The sequence below is a fragment of the Emydura macquarii genome, unplaced genomic scaffold, assembly GCF_026122565.2.
Source record: "Emydura macquarii macquarii isolate MOO-44397 ecotype Brisbane River unplaced genomic scaffold, CSIRO-AGI_Emac_v2 contig_1390, whole genome shotgun sequence".
Lineage (NCBI taxonomy): Eukaryota > Metazoa > Chordata > Testudines > Chelidae > Emydura > Emydura macquarii.
In genome coordinates, this window is record NW_027131527.1 from 19524722 (window position 1) to 19549041 (window position 24320).

Sequence of the window (24320 nt, forward strand, 5' to 3'; positions counted from 1 at the left end):
TCAGATGAGCAGTCTCCTTCCTTTCCTCCCCGCCTCTCCTCCCCAATTTTGTCTGCAGTGTTGCAGCAATTCTGACACCTACCCTGAAAACGATTGGAGTTGACGCGTGTACCTATGACAGCTCCAGTCCATTCCAGAGTAGGTCTCTCTAAATTGCTGTAACATTGCACAACAGTTATGTATATAATATGAGTGTGTTGGACTGCATTTAGGTATTTATACATTTCTTAGCATATGGATTTCTAAGCAGGTTCATGTGTTCAAAGGCTCTTGGTTGTGGAAACATCAGCTGAGCAACTGAAGAGGTTGCCTGCTGATTCCTAGAGGGAACAAATTAAACTGTCTCATGCAGATAAACTGTCTCAACCAATCATAAGAGATACAAGACCATTAGTCCATCTGTCTCCATGCTGATGTAGTACTGTACAGAAAGAAAACTGTCAATTACTATAATTACATCAGTGTTCTGAGCTAAAAACCCATCTTGGAAAAAAATACTTTTTTATAAGGAAAAAAATTATGAAATGAACTGAGATGAGGATGCACTTGATTCTTGAACAAGATAGTTGTGTTTCTCTAGAGTACCCAAGAACAGAGCAATTCTTGAACTTTTAGATGCCTTTAAAACTTTATTCCGTTCTCTTTGTGGACAATGTTATAATGACTATGAACAAATCTAGTCCTTTTTCAGCAAACCTCAACATCAGTTACTGTGACTCCATCTTAGACTTCCATTCACAACTGTAATGAAGATTTTAACAAATCAATGAATAACTGATTCCCGCCTTCCCCCACACACACTAGCCTGACTTAGCAAACAGGCAAACAATAATTTAACCATAGTCATTTGGAGAGAAGAATTAATAGATATAATATAGGTCCTTATGAATGGGAAGATAGGAATGGTTTATATTCTGAAATGATGCTTTGTAATGATCACAATTGAATGAGATCAGATATCCAAACAGTGTACTAACTGTTGCAGCAAAAACTGGCAAAGGTAACTCTGGAATAAATATCTGTAGAATAAAAGATCTCTGACAAAGAGAACATCTGCAAACAATGTGAAAAAATGTGATTCTTTAGTAGATTTAATTTATCTTCATTACTAGTCAAATGGGTAGATGGTGCATGTTGAAGCTGTCATTTAACAGTATGTATGATTAAACACTGTGCAGTAGTAAGGTTATATCTACATATTCTGGGAACAAGCTAATGTTGAGTGTTTTGTTTTGAAGTAGAGTAATGATGAAATCCTTATGGAGGTTCTAGTTGGGGGGGGGGGAGGAAGACACTTGCTAGATAATATGTACTGAAGACGATGGTATTTTGTTCTGATCTGTTAACTAAATATTCTTATTAGACTGCCTGTGTGATCTTCAGTCATTCTTTAAGATCCCTGTGTCTCAGTCCCCTCCCTTCCCTTGTACAAAGGTAATATTTATTCATCTCAGAGGTGGTTTGTAGGATGAATACAGTTAGTGAAGTGTGCAGAAACGTGATTTGAGCCATATGTACTTAGGTTTTCTTTTGAAAATCCTATGAGATCTTTAAACAAATGGTGAGAGCCCTATTTAAAGTACATTGTAAATACCTGAGAACCATGGTGATGATGATAGACTGTCTCTGTTCTGTAAGATTTGCTGTCTCTGCCTCCACTTGGACCTGATTATTTGACAGAAGGATAACATGCAATAGGTAATTCATTTTAGGAATACTGTTTATAGACAGGTATTTAAAAATGTTTCTGGGAGGTTTTACTCTTCTCTGTATACCCATTGTATATTTTATCTTAATGCTGTGTTTCAAGTGCTGCTTTTTGGAGATTTATAGTTACTGATAAATTAAAATCTTAATTGACTTGTTGAGTTGGAAGTAGAATAGGGCTTGAAAGAACAACCTCTGAACCATGACAACCAACTCCCTTTTTCTGTTGGGGCAAAGACCAAGAAATAAATAAATGAAAATTGGCTTTAATTTAATGCTAAATTTTCTCCCCAAAGCAACCCACAGGGTGCATATAGCCTGCTTAGAGTAGTACAAATCCCAGAGGACAGTAACTAGGGAGAGTTTTTTGCAGTTAACAAGCAAGGCAAATTAATTCTCTGAAGGTCTTACGGCACTTAAAAGACAATGTAGACAGGAAGTATGAGTCAAATTGCCAGAGGAAGTACGACAAATTAAAGAATACAATCGCCAGTATTTCTATGGTTTACTTTTCCATTGTATCTGTATGGAAGAAGTTTCTCAAAGGCCTTTGCAAAAACCAGACAAATAAGAGAAGCCAAGGCTACTCTTCAATTTCCTAGACAAAGGAACCTTATTTGTCACCTTACCTGTTCTACTCCTGACCACAATAATGGAAAACAAGACAGGTACCCTCTCTGGTAGGAGCCATTCCAGATTGTCAGTTATCTGGAGCAGAACTTTGATTTATTAGATAATTTGGCTCCAGAGACAGCAGAATGTGTCTAAGCCCACTGAAGAAAACCTGATGCCAGAAGCACAGGCCCTCAGCCCTTTCCACCTTGAAGTCAGTTTGACGTCCCAGAAAAATATGGACAGACGAGATTAAAAGTGGGTGTTCAAAGTAGTGGATAGAAGGTACCACATTATTTCTGTTTCCCTGGAGAGGGGGCTTATCATGTATCTTCTATTCTTGGACCTAGGGAAGAAGAATAAAATGCTTTGAATTTCAAAATAAAAATGTATTCATACAAACAATACTTTTCAGAGTCAGTAATTATTTGAGGAGATCTACTTCCTCCTTTTTGCAGTTCTGAAGAGATCTGGAATACTTCAATCAGTGGTTGATCTGGAATGGCTGGTTTTATTGCACACAGCAATTTTAAGCTGGACATTAAACCATCATTGTGACAGTGTAGCCAGACAACTTTCCTGGATGCTCCCATAAAAAGAGGCACTGGCATCCAAACCAGTGCTTTTTTCAAAGGTGATTCTAATGGTAGTTTGGCCTAAAAAAGGCAAATATTTGCTGTTTAAGCTATGGCACTACTACTAGTAGGTGCAGGCTTGGTGAAAGCAAACATGCCTAATGACTTTTTAGTTTGTGATGTTTCATTCAAGGGCCCTTTTTATCATCCATCCACATCTTGATGTTACGGTCTTTGGAAGAACAGCTCTTTTCGGCTGCAGAGTTGGCATTGAGATTATGTTAAACATAGTTCTGTCTGAATAGATCAATGGGTATGAATTACATTCTGAATGGTGTTTCAGAATGGCTATAATTGGATATCTGACTTGGTTCAAACCATGTCCAATGTGTCATATCTAACTGATTGTCTGACCCAAGAGGCTGATTTTAACATACTGTACTCAATCTTTGGATGATGTCCTATATTAAATCTAGTGTCCTGAATCTGGCAGTAGTCCCAGCTTCTGATTTTTGGTAGTGATAACCCAGTGGAGAATCTGCTAAGAGGGACAGTGTTGAGAAAAACTTTCAGGTTCTGCTTTTCATGATGTACTGTCCATGTTGGGGTGTAAAAGTAAAGGGGTAAAAAGCATCAGTGCACTTGGAGTCATCTCAGGCAGAGATCCAGGCAGAGATCTCCATATCAATGTTTTGCAGTGTTGGGTCTTCACATTCAAATGTCAATTTTTTAAAACTAATCTATTATATTTGTAATAAAGACAACCTATGTTAAGGCCTGAATTTACTATAATCTGTTAATCATTTGAATTAATTAATTAAAAAAAATTTAGTACATATTTACTGCTGCCAACCTTTTAAAGAAAGTCAAACCACAGCACTGGTGGAAGTCACTAAGCACCTGGTAGCAGGTATTGTTGGAGTGCTAAACCAGCTTTCTGGTATTAGTAGCCTCGTCTGCAGGTGCAGAGAAAATTTTCTTTATTTTGTTTGTTCAACTAGTTCAGCTCACTAATTCATTCAAAGTTAAGAAACCGTTTGGGAGTTGAAAAGGCAGGAAAGCTTGTTTTTCTCTTCCAGTCTCTGAATAAAAACTAGGTCTGAGAGAATAAGATCTACTAGTTCTAAAATGTTAGAACGGCACAGTGACCAGAAACAATCAGTTTGATTCACCTCTTTTTGTTTAATAAATTGTTAGTTTTAAATGCAAAAAACATTTTTGATAAACATTTTTTCTTGTGTATCCAGCATGTCAGAATTTAATTTAACTAATAAAATTAAAACACACTTTTTTGTCCACTTTGAATTGTATTTTAATTTATAACCAAATAGAGCTTGGCACAAAACACAAATAAAAAAAATCTAGTAAATAAGAAATGCTTCATTTATCATTTTCTAACAAAATAAAGTAAAAATTAAGAATCTGAATAAATGGGAGTTAATCTATATAATTGCTTAAATATGCATGATATAGTATGTCCTCATGGTTAGCAAACAGAAGTATTTAGTGTAAAGGCTCTTTGGTTGCAAATCAACATGTTGTAATAGTTATCAGTCTTTCTTTCAAATACAAATGCAAAACAAAATTCAAATAGATTTAAATCAAGGTTTCCTTGTTTACTAATTAAAATCAATCCACCCAAATATATTTCTTTTCATTTTTGTCCTAACTCTTTCTTGATTAAAGATAAACAGACATACTGTGGAATTGGTTACAACTGTCAAGTATTACTTTCATAAAACAATACCACTTAAGCAAATCTGTGGTTTTTATTCCTTTTGCTTTAAAGTCCTCAGAAAGGCAAAAAAATCTTGATAGTCCCCCTTTAGCTTAGGGTATGGCTACACTGCCGGCGACTTGGGGATTGATGCAGCGGGATCAATTGAGTGGGTTGTGGAGACATGCTCAATCAATCCTGGAAGTGCTGTCTAGTCGACACGATTAATTCACCTCCCTGAAAGGAGTAAGGCTGAATTGACCGGAGGGCATCTCCGGTTGATACAGCACAGTGAAGATGCTGTGGTGGGGCAGCAGTGTAGACCAGGCCTTAGTGTACTGATAGGTGTGTTAGGAGATGTGGCATAAAGACAGGCTCTTATTCCCAAAAGACACTATTTGATTTGAGGTATAGTTGCTATCTGGGCTCAAAGAAAATTGTTTTTTGTTTCTGAGATGTGCCATGCCGCCACTTGGCAAGATTGGTGGTTCACCATCTAATTCAACAAAGATATTTGTGCCTAAATTGATACAGCATTGAGTATCCGTTGTCACCATATAACTATTTTCTCCTTGTTCTGGTCTCAACATTAGCTGTTTGGTAAGGATTGGAGAGATTTCTGTACATAGCATTTGTTCCAGGGTCAAGATGATATAAGCAGAAGAGAAGACTTTTTCCTATGTGTATCTGTTTTTTCTATGTAGCTTTGAAGTGCTGCCAAGCTGCATGCTGGTCATTTTTAGGGTCAGGGTTATGTTTCTGAATTTAAACGAAGTCCAGACTTGAACTAGGAAAATGTTTGAAAGCATCTTTAAGAAATGGATCTCATAGAGCAGCTGTTGAGGTGATGCCTGAAGTCAAAACCTTGTCATCAGACTGACTTGACTGACAGATACTTTCAGAAATTCATTGTACAGGTACCATAGGAAAAAAAACTATTGTATATAATATAGAAACATTTGGAGTCGTAAAAGGCCTTGTTTTTGCAGCATTTTTATTAATGAAAAGAATACTTACTGGCACATGCTCCATGCTTCTTCAGAGTTAAGATGTTTGCTAAATTAACACATTTAGCTTTGTACCAGTTACTGAAACCAAAATGTTTGTGGACACATAGCCACACACACAAGATGTTTCTCAGAAAACAGTTAAAGCTAGTTTTCTCTTATTGTCATGTGAATGTGTACTAGTTGTCTGAATCTGTATGCTGTAAGTTACGCACTATATTGTAGATTGTTTTGAACAGTATCATTCTCTAGTGAAAATATTGACTGTCCATGTTTGTCACTAATTTTGTTCTGAAAATACCAAAAATGAATGACAGGATTTTTGACTAGCTTATTGCTGCATTCAAATTTTAAAATAGCTCAAAATCAGTTTAGAAACCAGTTCAACCTCAACTATAGTTTCTCCAAACAAACATTTAATGCAGAGTTTTAAAATGTAGTGTAATTGCACAGTCCTACACAGACAGGGATTTGGGCTAGCTGACCTAATCTAATGGATCTTTCAACTTCTAATTTATGTGAAACCTCTCTCAAATGGGATTTCATAATGAAATAGTAGTGGCACTATAATTTTATAGGTGGTGGTAGCAAGCATAGCTAGAACATACAAGATTTCTTGTCGGTGGAGCCATAAATCCTTTGGAACGTTAAAAATACAGGTGGTTCATATGGCCTTCCCACTAAATATATGCTGCAACAAACTGAATTTTTTTTTCTAAAAAGTAACTTCATGCTGTAGGCTGCTATGTGGCCCTTAAAGCCTTTTGAGTCTTTATATACTAAATTAATATAAAACTGAGGGTAGCATTCCGTAATGCTCATGCCACCTGTAGGTCTTATTTTGGGAAATATGTAGATGAGTTTAGTAAGCAGGACTTGAGAAACCCTCTACCACAATGCAAGAGCAAATTTGAGTGAGTGTAGATAAGGTGGACCCTGTGCTATTATACCATTTCACTGTCTCTAATCCCATGTGGTCTGCCTGCATTTAAAATTTATGCAGGAGAGGTAAAGAAGGTGTGGGGTTGTGTATGGAAAGAGAAAAATTGTTTAGAGAACTGCTTCACCTCTCCTCCCCCCACACCAGGAAAGTGGTTTGGAGGCAGTTTTTCAGCTTAGCTATGGGGCTTAGTCTCTGGACTAACAGGTTGGGGTAACTTTTTCCAGCCCCTGATTGCCAGCAGTGAAGATGGTATTACCACTAAAATGCATAAATGCCGAGCTATTTGATCTGTGTCCACTATGACTTTATTATTAGAATTGACTTCAGTAGCTTGACTTAGTTATTAACAGACAAGGAGCCAATTAATGGGAAACTACTAATTAATGGTTGGAATTGTTTTTGAAGTTTGGTTTCTCTTTATTTAGGGAGTAACTATTCCCAGTCAGAGACGCTATGTATATTACTATAGTTACTTGTTAAAGAATCACCTGGATTATAGACCAGTGGCACTGCTGTTTCACAAGATGATGTTTGAAACAATTCCAATGTTCAGCGGCGGAACTTGCAGTAAGTACCCTTTATTCCATGGATCTTATCTGCTAAAATGTATAGGTATTTGAATTTGTGTATGTTACTTATGTAGCTCCTTGCGGTTGAGGCAACATACTAATGCCATTACAGAGCAGGGCCACCTTATCTTTTTAAGCAATAGGATGTCTTAGTGGTGTAAAGAACCATGTTTAGATTTTTGGAATCTGTTGGGTTCAAATCCTGGCCAGGGCTATTCATTCTTTCATCCTTACATGAATTCCATGAAGTCTGTGTGGGATTTCTCTTACACAACCTTACAAACAGGTACTGTTTCATTAAACTTTAAATTGGGAAACATTTAAAGTGGTTGAGAAGTTAAAAGTGCATTGAGACAAAATATGCCACCCTACATAATCTTTAAATACTGAAATTTTTTTTAGTTTTTTCAAAGTCAGTTAAACACAGCAACATTTCTGAAATAATACTGCTGAAAAATGAAGTTTTGATTCTGTACGTTGACTTTCAAATGCAACAATCCCCATGACTGTTGAACAAACTCATGGCATTTTTCTTCTGTGGACTCTAAAAATGCGTGATTCTACTGGATATGTCATGTCTATTTGCCTCTTTCTGATGGAAGGGCTTATTTCAAAGAAGCTCATAAAGTAACATATCTAACCAGAAGTAATTCTGTTTGGTTTGGGAGTATGTTATGTATTGGCAAGGAAATAGTCAGCTAACTTAAGTTCTTTAATGAAAACCTGTTTTACCTTTGTCTTTGTGAGACTGCATTTCAAAGCAATAACTGCATAGTAGCATGCATTCATTTTCTATTCATATGCAAAAAAGATTGCTTTCCATCGTTTCAGTATTAGGATTACTGTAATGGGCGATATGCAGCGAAATTTTAAGCTTCAGTACGGCCACAGGAGATACTGAAACTCATGTCGTTGCAACACACAACCTGAACATACATAGACTTAAAAAGTAGTCATGTGCAGGTTTTTATACAGATACATAAAAACTAGCTTGGTTTGCAGGAACAGGAAAGGCGGAGACTCTGCAAACAAAAAAGAAAAACCACCAAAATGGTAACGTTGAAGATTGCACAGATACATTTGCAGATAATCTGTTCAGCAAAATTCAGGCCTCATGATATAAAAAGTTCATGCTAAGTTTTTAAATTATCCTTAGCATGGTTTTCTACATTAGCAATCTACATATTAATTTAAACCTACACTTTTTGATAAGTTTCTGTATTACTTCTGCTCATGATGAGTTAATGAATTATTAGACAGATAAATTAAAATACCACAATGTTTTTCCTCACAAAAGTGTGGTTTCTATGAGATTTTAAATGCCATTTCAGGTAGTAAAACCTGTAGTTGACTACTTCTTGAATCTCTATGTTGAATTTTTACCTGTTGTGATGGCATTAACTTCAACAGGCATACAGGGCTAAATCTTATCACCCCTCCCATGAGTTTGGAGGCCCCTAACTCAGCAGGAGCAATGTGACTGTTCTGCAGAAAGAGTGGTGGTGGCAGGATTTGAAGACACTGTATAGGAGGGCTTGAGGGAGGAGATGCAGTGTAAGTGTAGTGCTATTCAGATAGTGCTGTGGCTGTAGATGCTACAATTCTGAGGTTGCAATAATAGATTCAAAGTGGCTCTACAGTCAGGGGCAAGATTAGTTCCCCGGTTCCTTAGATGCCCACTAAACAGCCTGGATTAAATATTAACTGGGATAAGATTTGACCTAAAGTGTGTTTCTAGTCTCAAAAGTGATTGTGAAAGTTGCTGGATTTCATGCTTTCTTTCAATAATTTCTGGATCAAATATGCTTAGTTTGCAAGTAAAAAACATTTTTCCAACTCCTATCTCTGCAGACTTACTTTGAGCTGAAAGTTGAATTGCTGATGGCTTATGAATCATTGCTGTCAGTAAAATTTCTGTGGGCTGGATTCATTCAGGTTCATCAACTGCCTCTGTATAGCCCTGTTGTCATTGTCAATGTGCTGGTACATTCGTTAAGGTTAAAATTTGGCACAGTAATTGGAATTTAATTAACAAGTCTGTTTTACATGCAAGTCAGAAGAGAATCCAGTTTTGTTTTTTTTGACATAACTGTCTTGACCCTGCAGTGCAAACAGGAATAAAAAGTAGAAAACTTACTTTGCTCATTAAAATAAGCAGATATGAATATATGTATTTTGAACATACAAAGGGATGACACTGTTGCCATTTTTACATAATCACGCTTTACCATAACTGTATTATAAATTAGAATGTGGATTAAATTTATAAGCATCTTACTATAGTATCATAGGTTGAAAATCTTGATTTATTATGAGAGTTACAGAATTCTACTAGGCAATGTTTCTATGCTTTAATCTTTGAAAGATCTTTCGGAAAAGTGGTGGTTTATCACATGAGAACTACCCAAATACTTACTTTTAAAATCTGTTGTACATATTGTAAATGAGTCTGTTAACCCAGGTTTTGACAGAACAGTATCATTTCACAAGAAATACTTTTATTTTCTGCCATGCAGATCCTCATTTTGTGGTGTACCAACTAAAGGTAAAGATATTCACCTCCCCTTCAGGACCCCCAAGACGAGAAGACAAATATATGTACTTTGAATTCCCTCAACCATTGCCAGTGTGCGGTGATATCAAAGTGGAGTTCTTTCACAAACAGAACAAGATGTTGAAAAAGGTTTGTTCTTTCCCTTAAGGGAAATATTGTAAACCAGATGCAATGCAAGTGGGAACTAGATGCTTCTTTTGTAGGGTTTTGGATCTTTAGGAATTATTTTCAGTGCTTAGGGTAGCTGCAGAATTGAAGCCTCTGATATCTTGTTTTCAAAATCCTGACTCCTGCCACAAAAAGAGAAGCATTTAAAGCAGGCACCTGAGAGCTTAATTTATGCTCTTAAGAGTCAGAGGTAAAATAAGGTTTTTTGACCTGTAGAGGGGAGCGAGAAGTTGAGTGCAAAAGGTAATGTTTAGATCATCTTGGAACACGTGCTTTCCACTTTTATAACCAATTCTATATTTAATTGACAGCCATTATTAAAATGTCACAACACACAGGCAGGTTTCCATGCCCAGAGGAACTTAGGTTCTGAGTTGAGACAAAACATAAGGCAAGAAGATACTGGAGTGGTTTAGGAGAGAGGAAGACGAGAGATTATAAAACGAGGCAATGCCATCATTTTATACCCAAATGCATAAATCTGATTTCTATGTATAAAGTGTGTGCAATACATTGAGGAGGGATGTATAGGTTTTATTGGCTAAATTTGTGGATGACTAGATTGTTCATAGTTTTGACAATGGTCAGTAAAGTATGCAGGTCATTCCAAACAAACGTTGTTAACCTGTGTACTACTTCACCATTCATCCTGTGTTCACTGTTACTGTTTTACAAATAGTATTTGTGACTTTTAAACTTCTTTATTTAATTGAGACTATTTCTTATTCCTTACCTGTTAACCCCAGATACCTTAAGTCAGGAGAACCACTATACAGGATTCAGAGCTATCAACATTTCTAGAATTTTTTTTTTAAATTGCTTTTCTGGACATAAAAATGTCAGGGATTTCCTCTTAGTCTTAAAGTATAAGAAAGTGTATTTTAAATGTAAACTTAAAAAAAAAAACATTTAAGTATTATATGTACACAGTTCTCATGCCTGAATGTTAGCTCTTTTGCATAACCTTGGAACTCTTCCTTGTTCTTTTCTTTTGAGAGCAATAGGTGCAGGTTCAATTGTAAACCAGGCTCCCCTAGTAATTTCATGCCAGCTCATCCCTGGTATAACTGATGTGAATGTTTGTATTGCTTCAGGATCCTGGTGATTCTTGATAATTTTTTGTGCTTCCTTCCTGCACATTCAACTATAGTACTACATTTGTAAGTTCTGTGACACACTTATCAGTGCTTAGGTGTTTGTTTTCTCAGTACTCTTCATCACAGACTCAGAACCTTTTTTGTCTTTCTCTGCAGCACGGGGCACTGGTCACTTGTAGGTTTAAACTAATGTAGATGGTGAATTCTGTAACTTGAAATATTTAAATCGTGGTTTAGTAACTTCAGTAACTATTACAGGAGTGGGTGGGTGAAGTTCCATGGCCTGCAAAGTGTAGAAGGTCAGTCTAGATCAGTGTTTCTTAACCTGGGGGTTTAGAGGGGTCGCAAGTGCAGATCTGGTATTGGGGGTGGCAAGAAAGGCAATTGCCTGGAGCCACAGGGGCGCCATGAAACTAAGTTACATGCCTCAGCCCCGTGGGGGTGGGACTCAGGCTTCAGGGGTACAGTAGTTTGGAAAGGTTAAGAACCACTGGTCTAGATGATCACGATGGTCCCCCCTGACCTTAAAGTCCAAGAGAACCAGCGAGGACAAAACTCTGTGCCAAGAAATAAGACTCACCTCCCTGATCAGACTGCTTCCTGCATCAGGTGGAAAACTTCTCCCCATTGCACTGCAAAGAGAAACCACCACCATGGTCTGCTCCGAGAAACACTTGGGCCTGCTTCTTGATTGCTCTACACCTTGAGTAGCCATTGACACCAGTGCAAAGTGGATGTGAAACACTACCATTCTTATTTTTGGTAGCACTTTACACCCGTGTGGCACTGGTGTAAATGACACCAAGGTGTAGAGCAGTACAGACTCAGGACCTTAAACCCAGCCAAATTACCAACTTGCTTATAGCCTACCCATCTAAGAGGTCAAGGAGCAGAAGAACGAGTGAAGTACTACAACTTCTCCCAGACGATTGCCATAGATATTAATACCACAGTACCTTCTTCTCCCACACCACCACCCATAGACTGCTGTGCTTCTTTTTTGCACACTTGCAACAGTAAGGGGAAAAGAAAACCTGAATGTTAGTGGCAAAAAAACATACAGATAGTCTTGGTTGCAATTTCTGCAGTTGTATTCCACTGCTGTGAAGGAGACGGAGAGTTTTCTTCTCTGCCATGGAGGCAGCAAAGTGAGGCGCTGTAGATCTTTTCTAGACTTTGAATTGCTTTGTATCCAGACTGTATTTACTCAGCCTCAGACTATAGCACCACCCACTTAAAGGATTTCTCTCCCTTTAGAGAAAATTTACTTGTATTCAGGATGATGTCATAGGTGAATTCTCTAAATTGAAATAAACCAAGAGCAGAACTTAAAAATAAACACTTTCCTTCAAGATTCTGCCTTATTCACACAAGTAGTCATGGAACCATTAAGGGGAATTGGGGCTGCCATCTCTTGACACCTGCCCTCCTTAGGTATTAGAAAGAGATTAGAGAACACCTGAGATTCCTAATAAGACTGTCAGAATCTCCTTTTCACTAACCTAAACTACTCAGTTTTTTAATCTCTTTCCTGAATTTGCCAATCAAGAAGTTAACACACTTAACACCCTTTGTTAACTGCTAGTATCCTGGATCCCCTCTGAGGCTTCAGGCCAGGGAAGGGTATTGAGATAGCATTTGTTGCTTTGGCTTTTGACAACCCCCTTTTCATGGCCAAGGGAAGTATGCCTGTGCTCCTTCTGGATCTTTCTGGCATTTTATACTACTGATTACCAAATATTCTTGTCCCAGCTCCAAGAAGCTGCTGTATGAGAAAGAGACCCCTGAAATGGCTCATATCCTTCCTAACAAACCAAACTCTGTCATGGCAACACTTCCTTCATCTCCAGAGTTCTGTAACTCTCCATGACACTGAGTCCCATATGACTCAGTAGTCTTCCACTTATTATTCAGATCTCAGTAGTCCACTGAGAGCTGGTGAAACAACACAAGCTGAAGTGCCAGCAGTATGCAGACACCCAGGAGTGCACTTGTATGTCGGATGTAAACGGCAAACTCCAAGTTTTCTCAGTACTTAGCCAAATTCAGCAACTTTACCTTCGGGCAAGGTAAAGGAGATGGTAGGAGGGAAAGGCTTTGAATGAGTTGTAGCCTCTCTCCTATTCTCCATTATCAAGAATATCCGCTCTGAATATTAAATCAGTGCACAGCTTTTTATCTCTTCTGTGCTACTGGATGCCTAAATAGCATGATGTAAATGCCCACTTTCATCCTTCATTGTTGTCCATGCTATTTGAACCAGAGCTGGCCACAGTAATGAACACATCTGTGACCTCCAGTCTTGATTGTTGCAAATAATTATTATATAGAAATAAAAGAAAACACCTGAAAAGACTCCAAAAGGTACAAAAGTCAGCAGCCTATCTGTTCAGTGCAGGTTGCTGTTAACTCTTCATTGGCACTCTGCTCTTGGGACTGGTTTTCCATTAAAAAACAAAATGCAGTTCAAATCCTCTGTTGCTAATATACATGGAGTTTGAACCTTACTACTTTACAGATTACCTCTCTTCATGGCCATGATCTCCCATGAAACTATCATTCAGTTGGTGAGCGCAGGAAACTGACCTTTAATAGGAGCTTGCACTTAGACTATGGAACTCCCAGAAGTGGTAACAATGGCTATAAAACTGACAGCTTTGAGAGAAATGCAACATTGGTCATTTTAGGCTTTCCTCAGTTTCTTTGCGCCCACATTTAATATTTATGAACACACTTATGCATATGTAAACACAAGACCCTGTAAAGCTAATAGGGCTGTCAATTAATCAGAGGGCTCAAGTGATTCATTTGTTTTGTGTTAACTTGAGTAAAAAAATTAATTGCGATTAATCACACTGTTAGAATACCAATTTAAATTTATTATAAATATCTTGGATGTTTGTCTACATTTTCAAATATTGATTTCAGTTACAACACAATACAAAGTGTGTGTGTACAGTGCTCAGTTTGTTATATTTTATTACAGATATTTGCACTGTAAAAGAGACAAATAGTATTTTTCAATTCATCCTATACAAATACTGTAGTGCAATCTCTTTATCATGAAAGTGCAACTTAAAAATGTAGATTTTTGTTACATAACTACACTCAAAAACAAAACGATGTAAATAGTTTAGCTCCAGAACTGCTGAATATTGTCTACATCAATGACAACAATATTTTAATATGAAATGATACTTTGTACGTTTTCCTATCAAGTTAAGTTGACTGTTAAATAGACCCTTAAAAAAATAGGGATTGCTAAGTGACCTAAGTTTTGAAAGTGGTGGGAATGTACCAAATAGTGAGAGTACCGTGCAGACACTGAATGTCAAAATTAAAATGTTTTCACATATGCAATTCTGGAAAGAAGACCATTCATTTTTCTCTGTATTTTTTTAATGCGTGCCTATCTTAAAAGCTCCAAGTACATGCTTTAAAATCACTGAAAATTAACAAGTCAAATGGACACCTTCCTTGAATAGCTCTACTACCCACACAGGCAAAGGATTAAGGTGGGATCAATTGGAGTTGGCCATCAGGGCATAACACAAAGCCTGATCCAACAGATTTGAGCTCAGAGTGACAATCAGGGGAGTGGACCTAGTTCTCAAGTTCCAAGAGTGGTGTGCCTCCTGTTGAAACATCTTCACATACTGACAGTTAACAAGCATCTCAGCTGATCTAAAATGTTGACCATGTAGAAGTTTCTTGCCAGTGTCCAGGACCCAGACAACACATGACTTTCAAGTTGTGGATTTCCATGTGTAATTTCGCCTGAAGCTATAGAAAATTAATGCAGTCTTTGGATAACAAGTGATGTATACTTGTTTGATATTGTATACTGAGTGGGGATCTCCATTCTGCTAACTCCATTTACAGTGCATTCCAATAATCCAGTTGGGGGAGCCACCAAGGCATGGATGATGTCAGTGAGGTACATATGGCTATTCTCTAGCTAATTGTACATAAAGACAATTTGGACCATCAGTGCTACCTGTCTCCTAGTTAGGGATCTGAAAGTCCACCCTTGTTCTCAAATTTCCTTGAAGGTGGCAGGGTATTTCCTCTCCATAATGATAGAAATATATGCACATGCAGAGGAGGTAGTATTTGAGTGTACGTATATGTAAAATAGTAATGAAACAGTTGCAGACATGAAATATAAATCCAGGGAATGGAGAAGCTAAGGTTTAAGCAAGAGTCTGTTTTATTATGGTCTGTAACATAAACTGTAATATAGTAAACTACATTTTTACCAGCAAAACAGGAATAGAAGATAGATTTTTTTTTTTTTATTTTTGTCCAGTGCACTGAGGCAATTTTGTGTTGCTTCACTGGCACAAAGCTACCCCAAAGGCAACATTGCCAGCTAGTGAAAGATTCCTCCAGCAGAGGGAATGCTGAGTGGGTGTAGAGCCACTGCAGCTTCTGTGCCAGCCCCAACCCTTCCAAATCATCAGCAAGATGGTGTGGTCTGAAACGGTTAGGCATATTTTTTTGGCTAGAAATATATGTAATTCCATCATGTTATATGGGCACTAATAAAAATACATGGTTACATTTGTTCAGAAGGAGTTCAATTCCCATTCTACTCATGTATAACACCCTTGAATGTTTGGTGTGGTTTTTTGTGTGTACGTGTTTGTTTGTTAAAGGACCATTGCTTTTTTGTAGGATTTCTCTTCTTTCTCTCCCCTAATCGGTGTTGCCAAGTCATTCTTCAGGGTAACTACTGTAGGAAGGGCTATAGCAATGTTAAAAAGCAGTAGCGATGTTAAAAATTGCTCTATATTTTGCTTTGAAGGTTGTAATTTTAAGTTTTATGTCAGAAGGAGATTTAAAGAGAAAATAAATTAGTCATGGAGGGTTTCAGGGAGAGACGCAGTCTCAGAGATAGTCAGGGCCCAGCTATTAATGGCAGTTAAGTTCTTGGAAGATTTGGTGTTGGTTGGCTAGTAGGGAGGGAAAAACCAGATATGAAACCTATATGTATTGAGGGGTTATAAAGGTTAAGTTTAATCGTATCTTAATTTTCATCTGAGATTTAACCCAGTAAAGGACAAAACACCTTTATTGCTGCTTGCCCAGGAGTGCATGTGAAGCATTTTGCAATAGTATCCCAAGACAACTCTTGTTAAAATCAAGAGTGTAAATTATTGGCACTTGTATGTTACATCAGTAACCGTATAAATCTATCTGAGACTTGGTTTTTATTTTTACATCTGTTTGCACACTGGAACACTGCAGCACCAGATAAGCTGGTTTATACTTTTTTTTCAGGTAATAACTATTTCCTGCTTACTGTCAAAGGTGGGACATTTGGAATGTTTCAACCTTGATTTGGTCATTAGAAATGCCAGCAAATATAACTTAGCATCTCAATAAACATTTATATTATTACCTTCTTTTCAGAAGGTCTGCAAATACTTTTTCCAGGGGCTGACTTCCTGTTCTCTTCCCCTCCTCTCCCATTTTAGCAATCACTTGCTGTTGAGGTAGTCTGCATGAGGGAATAAAATTAATCTTTGTTTCACCTACTGTCAGTATTGAAGAGTGTTCTTTCTTACCACAGCTTTTTTCATATAAAAATAAAGAAAAACAAAACATTCTGTTGAATGGAAAACTAATTAAATTACAAATATTAATAGATATCCTTTACTTCCTATCGGTGCTATTGATCCAGGAAGTCTGGTGCATAAAAATTGGCTGTCAAGAAGCAGCTACTATATGAATGTGTGTGTAATATAAGTTTGTTTTATATGCCTGGTAACTATTTTCTTGGCACTTTCTGCTACTTGTACTAATTTTTTAATCTCCTGCTTTGTAGATTTGTTCACTTAATTTATTAAAGCCTTTTTGGTTTAAAAAAAGACCTTTTAAAAAAATTATTTTATTACCTGAGGAAAAGCCATGCGGTGATTAACATAGATCTGTGTATTTATATAGGAACACCAGTGAAAACATACTTCCTGACATTTGATGATATAATATTGTCTAGACTTTTATGCTTTGGTTGGTTTGATATTGTTAAATTTATCAATTTTTTTAAAACCAGATGTTTATATTTAAATAAGAGAACATACCATCTGTAAGTATTAAAGCAAGCTTGCTTTTCCCCCACAGGAAAAAATGTTTCACTTTTGGGTAAACACATTCTTCATAGGACTGGATGAAAATTCAGACAAAGTAGAAAATGGAAGTCTAGTTGGAGATCAGGAACTTGATGGTATTTTCAGCACAGAACGCTCTGATAATGACAAGGAATATTTAATCCTTACGTTAACAAAAAATGATCTAGACAAAGCAAATAAAGACAAAGCCAACAGATATTTCTCTCCAAACTTCAAGGTCAGTATATTTTAAAGAACATAGAATAAACAGAACTTGAAGAGATGCATGTAGTTATTTAATTAATATATACTGCATTATCAAAACATGTTTATCTAGACACCATTTGTTAATAACTTTCTAGGTTGAGCCCTGAGTAACTTATATCTGGATATGTTGTTGCTTAAGTTTATCTGCTTTTAAGAACTCAGTAACTGATACTTGAATTATTATAAAAGAAATGGTAGATTTGCAGGAGATAAAACATCATTTTTTTAATTGTAACTTTTGTCTTTAATTCTGAAGAGTTGTTTTTTTGATAAACTTGTACAGTATAAATAATAAATGTGGTTGTGGCCTGAAAAATTAAAACACTCAAACTTGACAGATCCTCTCTAGTAATAAGTAGGAAACCTTAGTGATATAATAATCTGTGTTCCCTCTATCCCCCCTTCATGGGGCTGACAAGTGGTCCACCAGCTCTACTCCAAATACCTGATAAGTTGAATTCCTTGGTGTGCAGGATTGCCTAACACTGTGAATGGGATTCTCCAGTCCTGTGTCAGCATTTGTTCCATAATCTGATTCTGTTAATGTCAGTGGGATATAAACTCTGAAGCTTGTGTTTGAGTCCTTGTCTCCCCTAGAGAAAGTTATGGTTCAAAGAACCTTTTGGTACTCTAATCTTGCTTATAAAACACCTTTTGTTCTCCTACACACATTCTGCAAATGACCCACAAGTGAAGGAATGTGAAAATAATGGGGGTCACAGAATAATGTGTACCAAATATTGGATTAACTTGCTTTTCACAAAGTCTTATGGAATCTACTGTTCTGAGATCTGTTTGAAACCCAAGAGGTATTCCAATGGGAAAATTTTAGAGGAATGCTGAAGAGTGGTGGTGATATGGTTGACTGAAGTGATTCAGAATACAAATGGTTAATGCATGTACAGAACCACTTGTGCTTAAGCCAAGTCTAGTAAATTAGTTGATTTTCATTCCCAAGTGTAAAAATAAATAGTTTTATTAATAAAAACTGATTACTTCAGAGTCTTCACCAAAACACTAAAAACCACTTTATTTTAAGTGAAAAGACATGACTGAATCCACGCGGGGAGTTTATTTGTTGAACAAGAAGGTGCCATTTCTATATACTATCTTTCTAACTGTAACACTACTTTAAGCCGAGGATGCTGGCTGCTGTTTGGAAGCGTCACTACAACATCCATCTGTTTTAACCAGTATTTAATACCCACTGATACATGAATTGTATAAAGATGGGTAAAGGGAAAAAGGATAATTGGTAGTGAGTAACTAATAATGCCACTAAGGACACAATAGAGATTGCAATTGGGGTTTCTTAATGCTTATGATGATAGTGGGAGCGCCTGATGGTCCATTTCTAAGGCACTTGTTTATTTGTTCGTGACTCTTGCCATTTATGCTATTGAAAAATGTGTAGGTGTTTTAGATTTGGGACTTGGAATTTTGTATGCCAAAAGTTTGATGTTGAAGGTTATATGTAATTAATAGGGTTTTAAAAATGTGTACGTGGTAGCCAAATCACACAGATGCTTTTACAATCATTCTATCTCTAAAGCCAATCCTGTCGTCAAGTTTACGCTACAAACCTTGGCCATTATATCAAGGTTGATTAGGGTGTGTGTTTTGACTGACATGGCTGTGCTGGCAAAAAACCCCTATGTAGATGCAGTTTTACCAGCAGTGCTGTGCTTTTGCTGGTTTAGCTTATTTCACTGGGCTGGGCTGGAATAAGCAATTAATGCAGTTTCTCTGGTGGTAAGCTTGCGTCCATACTAGGAACACTTTACTAGTAGAGCTGTACAAGCAAAGCCTTGCGAATGTAGGCTTGGCCTATGCTGTTTCCATTTCTTTGAGAGAGAAGTTTAGAATCTATTTAATTAACTTCTTGTTTTCTTCCTTTCCTAGGTGAAGCTATTTTTCACAAAAACAGTAGAAGAGCCATCAAATCCAGAGGCTAGCAGTTCTGCTTCAGTAACACCGGACGTTAGTGACAATGAACCTGATCATTATAGATATTCTGACACCACTGACTCTGATCCAGAGAACGAACCTTTTGATGAAGATCAGCATACGCAGATTACAAAAGTCTGAATATTTTTTTAATCTGGGAAAAAAAACCACAAAGATACAAACTTGAATAAACTGAAAAAGGACCTTTTCAAATGGCAATAGGACATTGTGTCAGATTACCAATTATAGGAACAATTCTTTCCTGACCAATCTTATTTTGCCCTATAAATCCACAGGGTTTGACACTTGTTGTCCAATTGAAAAAGGTTACGTAGCTGTTATGTATATACCTTTTTGTGTCAAAAGGACATTAAAATTTCAATTAGGAAAATATAAAGATGGCACTTTCCCATTTTATTCCAGTTTTATAAAAGTGGAGACAGATCTGATGTGTATGCGTAGGAATTTTTCCTTTTGTGTTCTGTCACCAACCGCAGTTGGGAGGGTGGGGGGAAAGCTTTCTGATATACAGGTTCACATCCTGCCCCTTTCTTTGCACTTAAGTGGCAACAGATAGTCTGCAGTTGGCTAAGAGACGTTTCAAAAGGGTTTTACTACATTCTAATGCATGTATTCTGGATAGGGGAATGGAAAGAGATGCTCTGAAAGGAATATACTATGCTGGACCCTGGACTATGTACCGTATCCGGCTACTTACATGCACCTTTCTTTAGCATGCTGCAGTAATTAATCCTGGACATTTGAGGAATTGGCTGCTGTCACTGCTTGTTGTTTGTGCTTTTTATTTTTTTAAGCATAATGGTGCTAGAAAAGGCAGCTAGAGGGAGTGATTCTGTATAGGGGTACAGGAGTGAACCTTCCACAACATCTTAAAGACCCACAAATGAAGGGATTTGAAAATAATGGGGTCACAGATAAGAAACACAGCAACAATGACTTAACCATACAAATGTGGAGGCTATCAACCTAAAATGGGCTTGAAACAATTGTTACAAAAAAAGACAATGATTTATTAAATGTTTTTCTCAGTTGTAATGGCTGCTCCATCTCCTGTGTAATCAAGGCCAGTGTTGAAAGTCAGATGCTATTAGTACATACATCAGTCAACATCTTACACTTATTTTATTAGTTTGTCCATCACGTACCTGCTGTGAATGCTTCATGTGCTGCATTGCAAGCTTTTTTCCTCATTAAATATAAAATATTTTATGATGGTGCACAGGAAACTTCAATTTGCGATTCAACAGTTTAGTGTTTATTTTGAAGATTTATGATGCATTTATTCAATCAAACAGCTGTCAGATGTTCCACCCCTTTGACCTTACACATTCTATCACAATGAGTTTTGCAGTTTTGCACACTTTTTAAAAAATGTCATTAACTGTTAGGGAATTTTACTTGAATACTTAGTACCTACAATGTTTAAAAAGAGACATTACACATGGTATAAAGGAAACCAGTCTTGCAATAAATTCTCAACACTGCACAGATATAAAGATGTGTCCTTTTTGAAAGTAGAACTTGTCCCAAATATTCTATCTGTTGATTGTTATTAAAAGAATTAGATATCCACACTGGCAGTGTTGTATCATTCGTGTATAGGGATATAGCCAGAGCAAGGGATTGAGCTTCACTTTTGAATATTACGATTGATGTGCCCAGACTGCAGCTAATTAAACAGAATACAACTACTGTTGTATACAGATATGAAGAAGTTTAAAAAAAAAAAAAATTCTGTTCATTATAAAATACACCATGACCTTCAAATTTTTGGAATAGCGCCCCCAAAATGTACACTTTATGGTGTAAAGTCCCATTTTAATTGACTTCCTGGTGTCAACATTGTTTATGAGCTGTGGTCTTATCTAGTTAACAACTGAATCTGGAATCCAAGGGGCCCAGTACAACAGCATTAACCAAGAATATGAATTATAAAAAGACAAGGTAAGACTTCACCTAAATATTGGTAAACAAAGGTGCAAGATGCTTTTCCAATATTTATTGGTCAATTTTGCTCATCAAATTCATGATCTAAACTTCTAACAAAGCTAACAGGATCTTCTGGTTTATAAGTTTAATTAGATTTTAAGGTCTTAACAGATCAAAAATGCTGGTCCTGCACTCATAATTCCCTTTGATTAAATTGACCAGAAGTAGATGGCTACCTTAAAACCAGACACTGAACTTTTATCCTTTGATACTTTTCACCTTATGTCTGCTTTTAGCACTTGAAAGTCATGTTGGCTAGTAAAAATATTAATTCTTTAAAATATTTGGATATTGACACTGTTCTATGTCCCACACTTGGGTTCATGATATCAAAATTTAATTTGTGTGGTTCCAGTATGTAACACTGATGGCCAGAATGGAAATAATGACATTATAATGGGCTTTTGCACTGTTGTTTTTCCTTTGGAATGTGAAGATCTGAATGAGGGTTTTGATTATGAATGTTTCAATGTTTTTGAGAAGCCTTGCTTACATTTTATGGTGTAGTCATTGGAAATGGAAAAATGGCATTATATATATATATTATATATATATAAATATATATTATACATACTCTCCTATACTTTATTTCAGTTACCATCCCCATAGAACTTGACAAGAATTACTATGACTGAAAGGTTTTTGAGTCCTTATTAAAACTTTATTTATGACAGTATTCATAATTAGCTTGAAATGCATTCAGTAGGTAATCTCTCTTTGAGTTTCTGGACTGTATGCTTAAACTCTTGGATGTGCAGCAGCTTACATGTCTGAAATTACTTGAAGGCATCACTTTCATAAGAGCTTGCTGTTAGACCCTGTACCATCCCTAGTCATCTGTAGCCCCACTTGAAATGTTTTGCCACAGTTATTAAAGGGCAGTTGTATAAATAGCATCAAGATTCTTTGCTGTGGCACAAATTGTAAACTAAAGTGGAGTTTACATACAGCATCAAACGTTTCAGCTTTAAAATATAAAAATAGGGTGCCAGTGTGCAAGTTCCATGTTTAGTTATAGCAAATTTGTGCAATATGTTAACGATGCCTGTGGTTGCCACAAAGTGCCTCGTTTACCTTTAAATACTGTTAAAAATGTATCATGCATGCAGATGGAAGGGGTGGAACTGTGTGCTAAAAGGGGGCTTTAACTGCAATTTGGCAGAGCTGCCTTTTACTCTGCCAGTTCAAATTTTCAGTCTGTTTTTCATATAGAGTATATATATATATTATAAAAAAAAAGTCTGTCAAGCAGCCTTACTCTGATTCAGCCTCTTCAGATACTATTGTGCTGTGCAACAGTGGCTCTGTGTGTAATGCTATGCACTGAGGATACACAAAAACAAAAAAAAGACATGTACAGGATAATGCCTCCTACAAATCAGATGTCCGTTTGTTATTGTGTTTTACAACCCTTTATCTCTTAGTGTTAAAACTCCACTTAAAACTGATTAAAGTCTCATTCTTGTCACTGTGTGGGTGTTTTATTAAAGTATTTTGGCTTTAAACTGCTCAGATTATATTTTGCTATTATGTAATGAAGAATCAAGTATGATTGTGGGAATAAGGAACATTCCTTTAAAAGCAGGTCCTTGTGTATCAAAACAAATTTCAGGAAAACTGCATGTTAAAATCCTTTGAGTTTGAATATTAACAAATCAGGGTTGGAATGAGAAACGTGAGTTTTGCTTGCACTGCTTTTCAAAAATCATAGAAGAAATAAAAGTAGGTGGGCTTTTCAGTTTCACAATCTTCAACCTATGAAATATAATACAACACTCTGGTTTCTTGAACTAGCCCAATTTACTGGCTTTCAAGTCAGCACGTTTTATTACCACAATACACTTTTTTCTTTGAAATAACATTAACTTGTTTGTATGGGAAGCTCATTCTTTTCAGGAAAATATAATACAGGTCACTGAGATACAATTGAATTTTTCTAATCTTAAACTGCCAATAGTCTAAAGTTGTCAGCAGGATGCTTTTTCCAATGCTTTCCAAAGTATAATATATGTATACATGATAAAATAGGTTTGAATTTTTTTCATGCCTACTGTTTTCTCAAATTGATTTCAAAATAGGTTTTGTACATGTCGTCTTGTAGAAATACTGTATCTTCTGTTACTTTTTTCAGCTTTTCTTAGCATTTGAGCCTTAAGGAAGAAAAGCACAAATCAAGTAGATTCTAAGTTCAAGATCCAGTGGCTCTGTAAAGATGGAAAGAGAATGTTTTGCTATTTTGCATGTGACGATGATTTACCAGGATTTTGAATTATGAAAATTACACATTAGACAACTTCATTTCTGTATGCGCTATTCCTGCCTCCTTCACCTTTTTCGTTTAAAAATGGCTTAACATATTAGATTGTTTGGCTGAGAAAAATGTCTTCAAAACTGATGCCCCATATTGCTTTGAGAATCAATTCACAATATGTATACTCAGTGCTATAGCCATCACCATTTTCATAGTGTAATGAAAATGAAAAACATTTTGCTGCTTTAATATTGCATGATTTCTCTAACTTGCATGGAATCTTCCTCCTGGTTGATGTTTGACACAGCCAAACTGAATTTAATAACTGTTGCATTTCAGTAAACAGACAAATATTGCCTGTTAAGAGTTAATCCTGAACATCTTTCTACACGTATTCTTTATTTTTATGGTAATAGTTCTTTACATTCTGAAAGCAAAAGTTTTAAAAAAGCATAATTGTCTTGGGGAGGGAGGAGGCCTGTTTGGTGTGAAGCATATGAGAATAAGAGGAGTATGTCTACACTGACGGTGGCAGTCGCCACCATCAGATCGACCTATCTGGATCGACTAAGTGGTCAGTGAAGACCACTCAGTCGATCCAGAAGCTGATGCAGTAAAACCACACCCCCTCAAGTGGCACAGTGCAGTGAATACACTGCGCAGAAGGGAAGCACAGCAGTCGACGGGAGTTATGCAAGCTACTCTGTGTAGCTTGTGTAATTCCTGATGACTGCCGCTGAATCGCTTGGTAAGTGTAGACTATAGAAACTTAGAAAAAATCCA

At 36.7% G+C, this 24320-nt stretch overlaps 1 protein-coding gene across 1 annotated transcript in view; it reads left to right on the top strand.

Moving 5' to 3' along the window:
• The window catches only part of PTEN (phosphatase and tensin homolog), a gene marked incomplete at its 5' end in the record, with an annotated part of 68470 nt that extends 45716 nt beyond the window's left edge, over nucleotides 1-22754 (top strand). Inside the window, 4 exons of the mRNA XM_067552780.1 lie at nucleotides 6987-7128; nucleotides 9647-9813; nucleotides 17076-17300; nucleotides 19232-22754. Coding sequence (XP_067408881.1) covers nucleotides 6987-7128; nucleotides 9647-9813; nucleotides 17076-17300; nucleotides 19232-19417 — 720 coding nt within the window. The remainder of the gene's footprint in view (nucleotides 1-6986; nucleotides 7129-9646; nucleotides 9814-17075; nucleotides 17301-19231) is intronic.
• Nucleotides 22755-24320: the final 1566 nt, after the last annotated feature.